The 16,179-nt window shown below is 47.3% G+C and overlaps 1 protein-coding gene across 4 annotated transcripts in view; it reads left to right on the top strand.

Annotated features, from left to right (window-relative positions):
• The first annotated feature begins 7,164 nt into the window (after positions 1-7,164).
• Positions 7,165-16,179, top strand: part of ITGA7 (integrin subunit alpha 7) — a 90,034-nt gene continuing 81,019 nt past the window's right edge. For all 4 annotated transcript variants that reach the window (XM_015405904.1, XM_015405902.1, XM_015405905.1 and 1 more), the window contains exon 1: positions 7,165-7,560. In XM_015405904.1, the coding sequence (XP_015261390.1) occupies positions 7,391-7,560 (170 nt within the window). In that variant the 5' untranslated portion in view covers positions 7,165-7,390. The remainder of the gene's footprint in view (positions 7,561-16,179) is intronic.

The following is a 16,179-nucleotide window of genomic DNA, read 5'->3' as shown; positions in this document are numbered from 1 at the left end:
TGTACAAAATGTACAAACGGGTTGTTCCCCTTTATGGCATACCATGCTGGTGCTCTTTCTACTAATTAAGGTCCTGTTGCTCAAAGCTGCCTGTTTGCCTTTCACATTTATGCGGCCTGATTTTTATGTAACAGTTTTACTTAAATAGAGACCACAGTATTAACAGTTGCAGAGGAGTTGGTGTATATGCTTACACAAATTACTGTGTGCATATATTGTAGGTCATTTGTACTCTTTGTAAGACGTGGGCAAGAGCAAGCAGCTGCTTCAGATTTGGAATACTGGCAATATACCAAACCGGGCAGGGCAGGGCAATGGTGTGGTCCAAGCAAGAAGGAATGAAGTCTAGGGAAACCCAGTTTATTAGGGAAGGGGCAATACCCAAAGAATGAAGTTGTAAATTCGGACTGGCAGGCACTAAGTTTGTAAGTGACAGCTGTCCCGCTGGGACTATGTCTTTATTGATAAGGTTGCCATTGTTTTCCTGGCATGGCTCCTCTGCTTTAACAGCTGCATGAGGAGCAGATGTGGCAGGTGGTGTCCTCCCCCCCCCCCGAATGAGGATGCAGTGCTGGGGAATTTTTCAAGTGCTGAATTTCTGCCTTCATCGTAATAATGTTAGAGCCTTTCCATGACAATATTGGTTATTTGATACCATCTAAGACTATGTGGTTTAGTGGTTGAGAGTGTTGGACTCGTATATGGGAGACCAGGGTTTGACTCCCACTGGTGCCACAGGAGGTCACTGGGTGACCTTGGACCGGTCACGCTCTCTTAGCCTAACCTACCTCACAGGGTTGTTGTGAAGATAAAATGGAGGGGAGGAGAACAAAATAAGCTGTTTTGGGTCCCCGGCGGAGAGAAAGGCAGGGTAAAAATAAGTAAATAAATAAGACTGTAATTCCTGTGCTGATTTATTTGAGACTGAGCCCCATTAATTTTAGTGGGACTTCCTTCTGAGTAATCTTGCATAGCATCGGATTCCATAAGATAAATTTGGATTCCCTTCTTTCAAATAAAAGGGAAGGTATAAATATGTAAGCTTGAGTTCAGAGAGATGAAGAGAACATGAAACCAGGTGGTCTCAGGGTACATTTCTACACTATTCTTCTGTCACGTGGCTCTTTTGTTGCATGCACAGACACTGTGAAAAGTAAACAGTGGTGTTGTATGCATGCTGAAGCATCAGTCTTACTAGGCGTGACATTATAAGTTTGAACTACACCTACCAGAATGGCTAAAAGGGGAGATCTCATTGCTGCCAACTGCTCAGTGCACAGTCCACCCCATCCACCCCAGCAATCCCAATTGTTTCAGCAAACCCCATTGCAGGTCCTATTTATTTAAGACAGCCTCTGATTCTCTTATATCTTGTAACCCCAGATTCTGTTTATAGTGGTCTAAGCTAACCCTTGACCTCTTCCCAGGAGTGTATTTTAAAGATATTACCAAGAGAGAAGGGCATGCAGGCTGGAATCTTTGCTTCTAAGCTAGCAGCTAGATATAGCATGCCACATCTATTCAGAGATGTGTGTGTGTGTGTGTGTGTGTGTGTGAAATAGTGGGCTGCAGGGTTAAAAAAAATACTCCCTGGGGTCTTCAGAAGGAATTGGGTCGATTCCCAGAATTTGGATTAAAGCATCCACTTCCCACCAGCGATTATGCCCTGCTTCCAACAGTGTAGATCAGCTACAGCAAAAAGCTGGGAAGCAGCCAGGTTTGTGAAACACGGGTGTAGAAGCAGGGCACCAAAATGGTTATGGGCTCCCCAAGTGAAAAGTCCTCACCTTCTGCCCAGTAAAGCTGCAAACTGACTTGAGCAAAGGTCAGTCTTGCTAAATTCAGACCAGGAATCCCCAAGGGACAGGAGTACATCCAAGACTCTGTGACTCTTTGTGCTCTTTCACAATTGCTGTATCCTGCAAATGAGCTGGATTCCCAAGGATGGGGGGACGCTGCCAACACTTCAATGTCTTTTAAAACTTTCGCAGCAGTTTAAAAATAGCCCCCTTGTACTGGAAAATGTGACGGTCACTTTGCTCCTGTGTGTAGCTCACGGCCGGGGTTTGAATTAACTCTATGCTTGCTGTCTGCTGTTGAGTGTTTGGCACCCCCACTGCGATCTGGTTTGGGCTACAGTTCATCAGGCCTGGGTACTGGAACTTGTTGGTGTCGGGGAGCAAATGAGAAAGTTAGGAAACAGGATGTTTGGGCATTTGCATTGCTCAAGAAAGTGTTGCAGGACACTAGCGCCAAATTTTAGAAGCTTGGATAAACAGGCAACTGGGATTTTGCAAGCTCCAGATATTCCATCTAAAGAAGTCCCTGCTTGCAACTTTTCCAGAACTTAGTATCGCTAGCAGAGTGGGACCAATGACTGCTTTCTAATGCTGAACACTAAGAACCTGTTCAAAAACAATGTAGAGAGCCCTGGAATGTGAGTCTCACATACCTTGCATTAGCCAAGATATTATTCTCTGCCCATGCAAGAGAGTACGTCTGAGTGGGCATATAATGTATAGAGCAGTATAGTGGTCAAAGTAGCAGACCTGGAGAATCAGGTTTGACTCCCTGTTCCTCCTCATGAAGCCTGCTGGGTGACCTTGGGCCAGTCATAGTTCTCTCTGAGCTCTCTCAGCCCCACCTACCTCACAAGGTGCCTGTTGTGGGGAGAGGAAGGGAAGCAGAGGTCATTTCGGGGGGGATTGCGGGGGATCGCAGTTCCCACGGGTGAGGTACGGGGGGCTGGGCACATGACGAAGCCCCGCCCCTTCTTCTGACCGCCCCGCTTCCGGCCCTCATTCAGCCAGGAGGAGGCAGGAGAAGAGGGAGGGTAAGTTGCTTCCTCCCTGCCTCTCCCCACCCCTGCCTGCCTGGGGCCAGGGAGGGCCTTCGCGGGGCTTCCTTGCACTCCCGCCGGCCTTGCAGGTCCACCGCCGGGCCCCTCATGGGGGGGACCGTTGGGGGCGGGGGGTGTGGCCTTATGACACACTTCCGGTGATGTCAGGGGGTGTGGCCTTATGACACACTTCCGGTGATGTCAGGGGGTGTGGCATATGCTAATGAGTTATGCTAATGAGTTCCCCTAGCTCTTTTTCTACGAAACTACCCCTGAAGGGAAGGCGATTGTAAGCTGCTTTGAGACTCCTCAGAGTAGAGAAAAGTGATGTACAAAAACCAGCTATTCTTCTTTTTCTTCTCCTTTATGGAGTTACCGTTGTCAGTCCTGTGAAGGTCTCCTTAGTTAGTAGGTCTGAGGTCTGGCATATATATTTGTTTGCTTATCTGGACAGGATTTGCAACTTGCTAGCAAGAAGAAGAATTTGGAAAGTGTCTCACTGCTGTTGCAGTTTCCCAGATTTTGTAAGGAAGCCCTAGCCAGATGTAGCAAGAAAATAATAAACAGTCAGGGCTATGCCTCAGTGCATTCTTTGCATGTAGAAGGTCCCAGGTTCAATCCTTGGCATCTCCAGTTATAAAAGACCAGGCAGCAGGTGAGGTGAAAGACCTCTACATAAGACCCTGGAGATCCACTGCCAGTTTGAGTAGACAGCACTGATCTTGATACATCAATCTTCTGAATCAGTATAAGGCAGTTTCATGTGTGTCCAATAAACAGCATGGATCAGAAATATAGATGCAACAGTTATGCGTTTTCAAAGTACTTTGGAAACAGGAAGAAATTAATTAGTTGGAGAAAAAACAGGCAAGAAAAGGGCTGTGAATTTTGGGACAGGAGATTTATCCTATGTGACGGACAGCACAGCTTTATTTGTTTTACATCCTGTCCCAGACTTCTTCCTGCAAGCGAGGAAGGCTAGAGAGGAGTCTTGTTATCAAATGGACTCTTGTATTCTAAAAGAACCCACACTTGATATGAGGTTCAGATTTCCTCCTGTGTGACAAGAAACACACACAGCCCCGTACATGCCATTCATTCTCGTTGATGGAGAAGGAGACATCTATTTCTGGTAATTCTTTCTCAACAGGTATCGTTAACATTTGATCAGGAGTAGAGCAATGGCTGTGTACACCTCAGCGTCTGGGACTCCAGAAGAAAATTAAATAGGGAGAAAAGCAGGAATGCTAGCTATGAATGGAGTCCCTGTCTATTCCAGACCCGTGTTGTAAGAGAGTAGTGTGAGCACTTGGTGTGAGATGCACCATCAGGTCCTGCTGGTCAAGAATATTCAGACTTCATTGTAGTAGTCAGCATCTTAAGTTGTGAAAAACATGCAACAAAGGGCACACTTTAATGGGGTGAGAATTAGATGTATTCATTCAACATGTAGCAGATTCCTTTGTGGCCACACTCTGGGTGGCCCATGGTCAGTGTGGCATAGTGTTTGGCAGGGGTCATTTCCTGTGGGAGCGCACAGGAACGGAGCTCCGGCAGAAAGGAGCCCAGGGGGTGGGCACATGCAACAAGCCCCACCCCCTGCTCCCAGCAGCCCACTAGCACTCTGCAATCTTTTGTTTATTTAACAGTATCTGATAACTGACACCTCTTGTTCTGAATTATTGCATCAAAATGTCTGTGCTGTTATAATCTTGAGTATGCTGTTCAAGGGTGTATCTGTAAGCTGCAAACCTACTTTTGATTTATTGACATTCACCACAGAAATCCCATGCTCAGAGTTCTGAGTTTAGGACCCAGGTTAAAACATGAAATGGCTGAGCGAGTGAAAGAGTCTGGTGAAGCAAGCTATGATGCAGCAGCAGCAGCAACAGAACTGGAAGCAGGAGATGGCCAGTTCTACTTCGGGCCTGATAGAAGCCCTCTGGGGGCCTAATCTGGCCCCCGGGAAACATGTTTGACACCCCTGGTATAAGCTTTCATGTGCATTCCATTTCATTGTATCCGAAGAAGTGAGCGTGCACACGAAAGCTAACACCGCTGGTCTTAAAGGTGCCACTGGATTCAAACTTTGTTCTGCTGCTTCAGTCCGACACGGCTACCCCACCTGAATCTATCTTCACCATGGAACTGAATGTCAGTATGATACAAGAGAACACAGCCTCCTTTTGTGAGTGATTCCTATCCTGCTGACTGCTGTGTTTATATTTATATTATTTTTATTTATTTTTTCAATTTCTAGGCTGCCCTCCCCGCGGACGGGCTTTAGAATCACTTGTCATGTGGATCACTAGCACCATAAGAGGGATTACACACATCCCTCCAGTCGCTGCCAAGAACATTCAAGGAGAATATGGAGGCTCTCTGTGTGATAGTTCTGATCCGTGTGGTCAGCAGTTCTAAAGAACACAGCGCAAGGTTCATGAGAGGCTGTTCATGATGGCACCCTCATGACACACCTAACAGGCAACTGTCATTCTGTTTGACGTCCGAACTCTGAAACCGAACATTCTGAGTGGGAAGATGGGGGTCTCTTGATCATTAGACATCAGAGGCCAGCTTTTATTCAATCCCATATTCAATAATTCAAACAAAAGTTGAGAGACCTGAAATAGTATAATTGCAATAGTCAGTTTGGTGTAGTGGTTAAGAGCGCGGACTCTAATCTGGGAGAACCAGGTTTGATTCCTCACGCCTCCACATGCAGCTGCTGGTGTGACCTTGGGTCAGTCACAAGTTCTCTCAGAGCTGTTCTCTCAAGGGCAGTTCTTGGGAGAGCTCTCTCAGCTCCACCTACCTCACAGGGTGCCTGTTGTGGGGAGGGGAAGGGAAGGGATTGTAAGCCACTCTGAGACTCTTTAGGGTAGTGAAGGGCGGGGTATAAATCCAATCCCCTCTTCTTCTTCAACTCATGTAATGAAATCTGGCTGTTTAGCTTGGTTGGCCCTTGATGCTGGACACAAGTTAGTTGATCCTTGCTGCTGGACTGAGTGCAGGCACGGTGTAGTTGTCAGAATGTCAGAGTATGATCTGGGAGACCTGGGTTCGAATCGGCACTCTGCCACAGTAGCTCACTAGGTGATCTCGGGTCACTCACACATTTTTCTAATATTTACTACATTTGGATCCCATCACTCGACTCTTCCAAGGAACACGTGGCAGGCATGCGTCTCATGGAGGATTTCTTCAGAATGTCAGAGTATGATCTGGGAGACCTGGGTTCGAATCGCCACTCTGCCACAGTAGCTTACTAGGTGATCTCAGGTCAGTCACACATTTTTCTAATGCTTATTTACTACATTTGAATCCCATCACTCGACTCTTCCAAGGAGCACAGGGCAGGCATGCGTCTCATGGAGGATTTCTGCAAACAGAATGGGAGGGGGAGATTTTTTGTCAATTTCCCCCTCCTGCTACAGAACTTATGCTGTTCCAGAAAGTTTTCTGTCACCCAGGAGCAGCATTTCAGGGGACGTTTTGCACGGGGGGAGGAAGCAGCAAAGTCATGCTCCATAGACAACCCCCCCCACCATATGTGGAAATTACTGTTGGATCAAGGAGCAGTTCTCCTCTCCTCTGTCTTATCTTCACAACCACCCTGTGGAGTAGGTGAGGCCAGGACCAAAGCTACGGTGGGGCTATTCGGGCTCCGCCCCTTCCTTAAAGGCCCAGCCCCACAAGAGCTCCTTCTTAAAATGTTTTTAAAATATTTTTAAAAACATATTAAAATGTTTTGTAAAAGGCACACCTTTCCACCAGCCCCACCAGAAAATCTTTTGCCCTACAAGCATCAAAATCTGAGCTACGGGCCTGGGTGAGGCTGAGTGGTCCAGCACAATCAGCCACTACCTGGCACTGCTGCAAATCAGATTTTTTTTTCGCCCAGAGAGGGGAGTCATTGCTCATCAAATCAGTTTTGCCTTTGATTGACAGATCTTTGTGTTCTTTTAAAAACCTGTTCGAGGGGGAGTGACAGTGGTGCAAAATAAACGAGTCTACATGGAACGCCTTTACCCCTCTCTAAACCACTTCTTTGGAATCCCTGCAGCATATCTCCTGCTCTAATACTGGGTTAGAGGCATAATCTTGATAGGATCGTGTGCGACAGTTTCTTTCCTTCCTTCCGAAAGTTTCTGAGAGCCCAGGCAGGAGAGACAAGCCTTGGATTTGTGGGGACTTTCCCCACCTGCTTTCCCTTCTGGGTGTCTCTCTCCTGTCCTATGGAGCGGCGATGTGGTAGGAAAGGGGGCGTGTCTGCCGTATGGAAGCCGCGGCGCTCCTCCTGGCTGCAGGAGCGGAGTGGAAAAAGAGAGCGAGGAGGAGCGAGGGAGGCAGGAGCGGGGAGAGGGAAGCGATGTTGAAGCCAGGTTGCCTGAGAATCTGTACAGTCCCAAGCTGGCCGGGCAGCAGCCGGCAAAGAGGGCGAGAGGGTGTGCGGCAGAGTCCGGCGACGGACTGAAGCTCCCCGAAGGGTGGTGGACGCCGGAGAATAGTCGCCGCGGCAATTGCCGAGCCTCGTGCCGGCTGCCAAGCATGCCCGGGGCGCTCTTCGGCGGGCTCTTCTGCCTCAGCCTCTACCTCCTGGAGAGTTCCGCCTTCAATTTAGACGTTACCGAGACCATCCTCAAGTATGGAGAGAACGGCAGCTTTTTTGGCTTCTCCGTGGCTCTGCACCAGCAGCTCAGCCCGCAGCCTGTCAGCTGGTGAGTTGCCTCGCTTCGCCTGCCTGCGCCTATTTTGGTTTTTCTCCTTATATAGCAACATGTGTAAAAGATGGTGAGCGCACGACGCTGATGCAGGTAGTCAAGCCCTTCTCTCTCCCCCCCCCCCCCCCCCCAGCACCTAGTCAGACTTGATAAGAATTGGTGGAAATGTTGCTAGATTTTGGCTTCTGAATTGGCTTGGAAACTGTGCCTGTGAATGCAACAGCCCCTGCCTAATTCCCTGGTGGTTATAATGAAGACGTATGCCAGTTGTGTCTTTCCCCTCTGGGACTGGATGGAACATGTGAAATGTGTGATCAGTAATATTTCCTCTGCTGCTGCTTCTGCTGAGGTATTTACACGAGGCTGCTTCCCTGCCATGACTGAGCTGTTATAAGGGCTGGTGGAAGATGCTGATGGTGGTAATACTTGGTTTGCTTTGACCCAGTGGTGGGTGTTTATTGTTTTTTTAAATTCCATTCTTATGATGTTTTTAATACACTGTTTGCAGGGTGGAAAGGTGGACACACAAACGCTCTCTCTCTGCATTCTCCACTGCCCATCCCTAAATATTTATAATATTTCTGTAGAGGGAATGTAATCTTTGATCTACTGTTGATATTTCCAGAGAGTGCATTTATTGTGTTGCTCACCGCTGTCCTAAGAGGCTATTTGCCTTTTCCTTATCACTTCTCCCACTACGAGGGATTTCACCAGTGATCTAGCCAGTACATTTTATTCTTTCATGCATCAGCGTTAATTTCTCAAATGCATCCTGATATATTTTGCCTTCTGCATCCTGAAAGGTCAAATTCTGATCACTTTCTAGATATGAATGCAGATGCATTTGGCAAGTACATTTACATCATGGTTGGATTTGGGGGTGGGGGACTCTGTTTGCCGGGGGTTGAATTCATAGCCTGCCACTGATTGCCACAGAGCTAGGATGGACTGTAAATCTTTGCCTCCAGGAGGAGAAATGTAGCATCATCCTCTTAATTATTTTATCATCTCCTGGGTACAATGCAAAGTTGCTGCATGCTGGTGTTCTCTCTTTGCTCTGCCTTGCATAGGAGAGACACATCACTTTAAGAAGTGGGAAGCTGGCTGTGTGGCAGATGAGCAGGTCAGAAAAGCCAGGTCCAGGGAATATCAACCTCTCATCGTGGTGGTTTTGCAAATGCATTTGGAAGTCTGGGCTGGTAGTTTGAGTAGGAGGTCTGTAGTCCCAAATGACCAGAGTGAGATTATCTGTCTTTAATTGGGAGTGAGAGAATTCTGATGACTCTCTTAAGTGTGCATGTTCTCACAGGGTTGGGGGATATTTTGCTTTAGGAGGGGCCTGCCCTCTAACCCTGCCCAGAGATGAATACATTGCGTGAAGCTCCTAATCGCTGTGCACGCTCCCCCAAGCTTGGCTCCCCCTTGGCAAGCGGAAGGCACGCAGGATGGGAAATGGTCCAAGGGTGGCAGGTCAGGAATTGGATCGGTCAGCCCATCCCACAATTTAACAGTGCCTTTAGGCAGATGCCTTTGTCAACTCCTACAGATTCTGCTGGAATTACTCAGAACTGTTGGTGCATGGCCATTTTATGATCCTGGGCAGCAGAGAAATGAAAAGAAATAATCCTTAACAGTACGCTCCTGTGGCTGGAGAACTTGAGCATGGATGCATTCAGTGGCTTTGACCCTCAGTTTTCTTTCTCTGAAATGGGAATAATAGCAGCCCAGTACATAATGCTTTGAAGGGAGATCAAATGCATGTTGTAACACCCTTTTGCAAGCTAAAATAACTCATAAACTATTGATACCTACTATTTATTCGACTGGAGCTTCATTATGCAACTGATATTTATTCGACTGGAGCTTCATTATGCATCTTCAGACCATACATGGTAGATTTCTAAATCAGGCAAGGAAGTGGTTGTCCTGTAGTGGGGAGGATTGTGTTGTGTTATGATTCTCAAAGGGTGTGCTTGCGCCTTAACAGCAATGTATGGCCAGTGTGCAAATGAAGCATCAAGTCTGTGCCATCCTACAGTGCAGGTGTAGCAGTGTTAGTGCTGGGATCTTTTAAGCCACGATGCCCTGCTTAGACAGGATCATTCTGTAAAGCTACCATTTCCCTTACAAGAACACTGAGAAACCTGCAAGTGCACAGTCACAAATCACATTTATGCGATGCTGTATAAGCAGGTACAGCCAGCATCTTTATTCCCAGAGGAGCCATTCTGGACAGTGGACTAGGAGCCAGAAATGTTTTCAGCTATACAAATTGACCCTTCAGGCAGCATAACAAAGTTAGTGCCACCTAATAATAAGGGCACCACAGTACTGGAGTACGTACGTTCAGGCCAAACCAGGATACTGTATACAAAATCCATATAGAGATGTAGCATTTTCTTTTTCTATTGTTACAACTTTGGAATATTTTTCTTTTCCTTATGGGTGAAACAACACACAAACTTTATTAAACCAGACCCTAATTAAAATCTGTTATGGACGCCAGAAACCAGACACAGGCCCCGGTCACACGGAGCATTAGCCACGCTATAGAGACAGAAGATAGGCGGATTTTCCGGGCACGATCACAGTGCCACATCTGGGAAGCGTAGAGCTCCCGTGGCTCACCCGAGGCTTCCCGCCGAAGATGCGGGGTAAAAAGCTAGTACCTCCGAGGTACTAGTTTCCGGAAACCGCGGGGCAAGGGTGGGCGTCTGATCGCGTTTCTGGTGGCATCCGGCACCCCCCCATGTCCCCTCGCAAAAAGGTCCCCCCCCCAAGTCTCCATGGGATGCACACAAGCACCCAACGGAGCATGCGCACATTTCAGTTTTTTTAAAAAAAACCACAATCCTGCCACGCCGCTCCGCTTCTTTGCCGTGTCGTGTGATCCGCACCTCCCCCCTAACCACGGGAGCTCGACGGGACCTCAACCCAATGCCTGATTGCGCAGTCGCGCGTTATTTTGCTCCGGGGCAAACAGCCACGCCTCCCCCTTGCATTTTCCTGCCCGTGTGGCCGAGGCCACAATTGTCTTGGAGGCCAGATCTGGTCCCTGGAGTTTAGCCTCTGCTGCCTGTGAAGATCCCTAAGGCAGGCCCAGGCCGTTTTTAGGGAAGTTGTGGGCTCCTCTTGCCATGCTTCCATCACAGCAGGCAGTGGAACAGACAGAGCCTAACAGTTTGGGGATGTTGTTTTTATATAGGCCCTGCTTGTTTCTTTTTGTGGTGACCAATTCCTCCTTGGTGGTTGGTGGTCCTTGAAGAAGGGATTTAACTCTTGATCTCAGCACATGGTGGGATGAGGGGCGCATGTGGAAGAAATTCCTTCCTCAGATATAAATTGCAGTTCTTCCTGATGTTCTACAGTTGGATTTTCTGATTTAACCCCAAACTACTATTGGAACAGTGTGAATAGGGTTGCCAGCTCTGTGTTTGGAAATACCTGGAGATATTTTTTTTGGGGGGGGGCTGTGGGGGTAGGGTTTGGGAAGAGGAGGGACCTCAGCAGGATACAATACCATAGAGTCCAGCTTCCAAGGCAGCCATTTTCTCCAGGGCAACTGATGTCTACTGTCTGGAGATCAGTTGTTATAGTGGGAGATCTCTCAGCCTTACCTGCAGGTTGGTGACCCTAAGTGTGAACCATGCACCTTGTGAATACAGAACATTATTGCAGAACATTATGATGTTGGGGCATGACTATGTATATATTTGTGCGTGTGAGTATAATCTTTCGTATACAGATTTCCCTACTGGAGGTAAGATTGCATTTAGGTCCCTTTCAACTGTTCCCCACCAAGGGCATTGTTGTGCTTAAAGGGACTGTGTAGAGTTAATGGATGCCATGATGAATATTTATAGCACAACTCCTCGAGCTGCTGACTGCACACAGACTCGCTAATGGGACATTTGAGCAATGACACCTAAACCCTTCCCTCCCTTCCCCGCCCCCTCACGCACAACACACATATGCTCCAATCTGGACTTCACAGTGAGCCTCCCAGGAGATGAAATAAATCCTCCCGTCGAGGAACCGGGGAGGTTTCCTCCATCCCACACGTCTTCACTGCTGTAGACCCTTCACAGAGGACCGAGATGCTCAACCCACACGCTTCTCAATTATTCAAAAGCAGCTGAAATCAATAATCGAGTTGGAAAGGGGAAATTGGTCTGGTCCATAGTGAAGCCTGCGGATATATAAGAAACCAATAAAATCCTTATGCATCCTTTAAAAATGGCTTTAAAGCTTCTTTGTAATATGGTTTAATGGTAGTTGTTACTGATAACGTGCCTTTGATGGGGAAGGGCGGGGGCATAACTGTGTCTGCATAAAATGAAATTGTTATTTACTGTTACATATTTTGGGAGTGGACAGTCATTCACCCTCAGTCAGCCTCCTGTCCTGCAGTGAACAGAATTCTCAGCTTTGTTCGTGTCCACAGAGCTAGTGATCTGATGCTGTAAAAGTGCTCTGATCTGATCGCACATGAAACCTTGGATAAAAGAAGGATAAGATTTCTACAGAGAAGTCTGTGCCTACATGACCACTTGCAGCTGGCCTGGTGTAATTGTTCTCCAGTAAGTCCAGTTGTGACAGATGCTATAGCAAATAGTTGGTTTCATACTCCACTCTTCACTACCCAAGGGAGTCTCAAAGCAGTTTACAATCTCCTTCCCTTCCTCTCCCCACAACAGGCACCTTATGAGATAGGTGGGGCTGAGAGTTCTGAGAGACCTGTGACTGGCCCAAGGTCTCCCAGCAGGCTTCATGGGGAGGAGGAGTGGGGAATCAAACCTGGTTCTCCAGATTAGAGTCTGCTGCTTTTAACCACTACACCACGCTGGCTCTCACCACACTAAGCAACTCTGGACATGGCTTCCTCCTCCCTCTTGGGTGCAGGGCAGATGGGGGGGGGGAGAGGTCTTGAACCAGGCTTTCTACTGGCCAGGTCCCAGCGTCATAACCTTGCACCCAAATGCTCCAGGTTATCATCTGACTAGGCTTCAACACATGATACTAGGGAACAATCATAATACCTTTAAAGTCTTGGTTTCCATGTTGTCTTTTTGGTGTGGACAACTTGTCATGTGGGCAGATCACACTGAGACTGAAGGCTCAACAGAAGGGCACAGATCTTGGTTGCCCATAAAATGTCAATAGTAGGCTCATACAGCCTCAGTTTGCCTTGGGGGCCATGCAAGCAAGGAAGAGAAGATTTAACTCTTCATCCTCCCCATGGAAAGGGTTATCCTTGTTTCATCTTTGTGAGCCATAAGCTTGAGATTTCCAGTTTTGTTCACCCTGCTCTATCTGTTGCCTCCCTGGGCATCAGATCTTGCTTGCTCATGGCTATTCCTGTTGTCTCTGGCCCCTGGATTTTTATTGGCACCCTTTGAGAACTTTCCACTGCCTGATGCTGACCACCTCTTTTGTTTCTGGCCCCTTGCCTCTCTGGATTGAGCCCCCGTACCCTGACATAGGGAGAATCTGCAGCTAATTCCAGCTTCCAAACCAAGGATGCATTTGTTTAGGATGGTGTCAAGAATATATAGATCCAGGCACTGCCAACCCTAGGGATCTAGGTCCCCTAAATGGATTTAAATCCTTAAAGCTCTCCCCCAGCCTTTGTGATATCGGCTGCTTTCTCTGCAACCCTGTTATTATTATCTAGGAGTTTTTGAGCACTGTTCAGTATATAGTGCACTTTGTATTTGTTTTGTTCTTTCATTTACTCCATCTGTTAATGACACTGATTTTGCCCATGGCTGATCTTGCCTCCCATGTCCAGTCCCAGAATTCTCTTTGCATCGCATACTCCTCTGTGGCTCTTAACTCTTCACGTTTTCCTGCTCCACCATTCGCTTCTTCTGTTGTGCTGCCACTTTATGCTGCCGAAAGAGCATTTGGCAGCATGGTGCTCCTGAACTAGCAGAACTAGCAGGGTGGACAAATGTAATGCCCGCTTGGTTAAAATGCTGTGCATACAGGGATGGAGCCATGAATTCGCAAAGGAGAGATGGTTTTGCTGTCAGCCTCATGGGCAAAGCCACTGGCACGGATGCCGTGAGCACAACTGTATGCCAGTGAGAACAGAAATGGGAGTGTGGAGTTGATTTGGCCCCTTGACATTACTTTTTTTGTAGTCCAGAGAAACACCTGTTGGCCCGCAATTGATTCACAGAAGGCGCCACGCTTGACCAGTGGCTGCAGCCCTGTTCATTGTGACTCAGAGGCTGAGCAGGCAGCAGAGGAAGGAATGTGTTGCAAGGGCACCTTCAGTATTCCCGGCTCCATGTGTAAGCTCTTTGTTGGTCGGCTGTCAGGGTCAGGCGAGCGCCCACGGAGATTCCAGGATGGTATTAGCTAGCTTCCTGGCAGGACTGCCTTGGACTCTGATTCTGGTAGTGTAAACCTTGTGCTGTCTCCAGATCATGCCCACAGCTGTGCACCTCCTCTGTACGACGCCAATCAATGCAAATTCCTGCCAGGCAATGTGTGTGAAAGACTTTACACACTGATTCTTTCTAATGAGAGGTCTTAGTGGTATGCTACACAGAAGGAAACGGGAGGACTGCACTTATGCCTCTTGAATGCCACTCTACGGGCTGCTTCCCCTTCACTTTTTGTGTTGCTTCTACCACCCTAAGTTAGTAAACTGGGGCTGCTTACTAATCTGCTAACTTGTTCTTACAAGGTGGATTTTTTTGTTGTTTTGCTAATATCTTTTCTGCAAGGGGTGGAAGGCAGCATGGTATAGCCCGATCTTATGAGGTCTTGGAAGCTAAGCAGGGTTGGTACTTGGATGGGGGACCACTAAGGAAGACTGCTGGGGAAGGCAATGACAAACCACCTCTGCTTACTTGCTTGCCATGAAAACTACTTGCCAAGGTCACCATAAGTCAGCTGTGACTTGACGTTACTACACACACAGCTTTTCTGCAAGAATACCAACAAAAAGCTTGGAATCTGGAGTGTTCCCTTGTGCTTCATTGGGTGTGCGTGTGTGTGCACATGCGCGCGTGCTTAAGGGACTGTAAATTGCATTATTTTTCTCCATTGTTCAAAGCCTCCATCAAGCATTCTTAACATTCCTCTTCCTTGAGAGGATTTGCTGAGCCTTTCCACGCAATGGAAAGAAGGCAAGACAGCAGCTTAGCATGAATAAATAAATGGTCCTTTGCATCTTCTATAGGAGGGTGTTGATGGGGCCCGGAAGGTTTGCCTTTGGTATCCTCCATCCTCTTATACGAGCTTGGTTCTCTCTTTCTCTCCCCCCACCCCCTGCTTTTTTCTTTTTGTTTCAAGTGCCTGGGAGAGTGGAGAATCTCCCGTGTGATTGGCTTTGGGTTCATAAGGAGTTCTCAACTGATTCTCTGGGCCGGTGAAGCTTGTTGATTACCCAAGTCAACAGAGTATTCTGATTTTATCTGACACCCTGATGAAAACATGTGCTTGTGGGTTATCTGCTTTTTAATTTTTGTGATATCTATGGGCCACTGACCGATGTTTGATTTGAGCTTGGCCTTGAAACTTGCATAGAACGCTAGTCCTGGCAGATAATAAGCTATAATAATGGAAGAAAATGTCTCTGAGCATATGGAGAGTGCATTTCCCCCCAGTGAATAATCCCTGCTAGACTATGCACATATGGAATTAGTAGGAGGTTTTGTTAACCACAGGCAATGGTTTCCCTTGCAGGTCTAAAACATGGCCCTGCTCTTTAACATGTCCAGCATATCAAGATCTGTAAAATACCTGCTGTGTTGAATGCTCAAGCAGGGCAGACTGTCAAAAAGTGATACTGATAAACTGCTAGCACATCTATTATCGCTCTGCTCCCTTATCTGCTTGAGGACCATTGACCAGCTGGCCGACAGTATTCCAAATAGGGAAGAGACTGAATTGATCGGGGAAAGCATTTTCAAGAGGGAATTAGGGATGTGATAAAATGGAACTGTGAAGGAGGACACTTTTAATATTGGGAATTGGATTGTCATTTTTAATTGTGAAAATGTTAGTCAGTTTTCTCCCCACCCCATACTGCAGCATTAATTGGATTTATGATAATACCGTTATTCCGTTGTACTCTAATGGTAGAATTCCGTTTTATTGCATTACTAGGAATAAGGTCCATTGTGGAAATAAATACGAGCTCTAGAAAGAGGCTCTGGGAGAGTGCCAGGGCCTTGGGCACTCAGCGTCAATGTGCTGTGGTGACCTCAGCAGGGTATAATGACACAGAGTCCCCCATTTTCTCCAGAGGAACTGATCTCTGCTACCTGAAGAGCAGTTGTAATTTTCAGTGATCTCCAGCCCTCACCTGGAGATTGGCAACAATTGTTACCCAGGAAGAAATGGCTGGTTTGGAGGGTGGAGTCTATGGCATTGTACCTGTCTGAGGTTCAGAGGAACTGATCTCTGCTACCTGAAGAGCAGTTGTAATTTTCAGTGATCTCCAGCCCTCACCTGGAGATTGGCAACAATTGTTACCCAGGAAGAAATGGCTGGTTTGGAGGGTGGAGTCTATGGCATTGTACCCCTCCTCAAACCTCACCCTCTCCAGGCTACACCCCTCAAATCTGCATGAATTTCCCAACCTGGAGTTGGCAACCC

Source organism: Gekko japonicus, unplaced genomic scaffold (genome assembly GCF_001447785.1).
Source record: "Gekko japonicus isolate JY-2015 unplaced genomic scaffold, Gekko_japonicus_V1.1 scaffold246, whole genome shotgun sequence".
Classification (NCBI taxonomy): domain Eukaryota; kingdom Metazoa; phylum Chordata; class Lepidosauria; order Squamata; family Gekkonidae; genus Gekko; species Gekko japonicus.
This window is presented reverse-complemented; position numbering and strand designations above follow the sequence as displayed.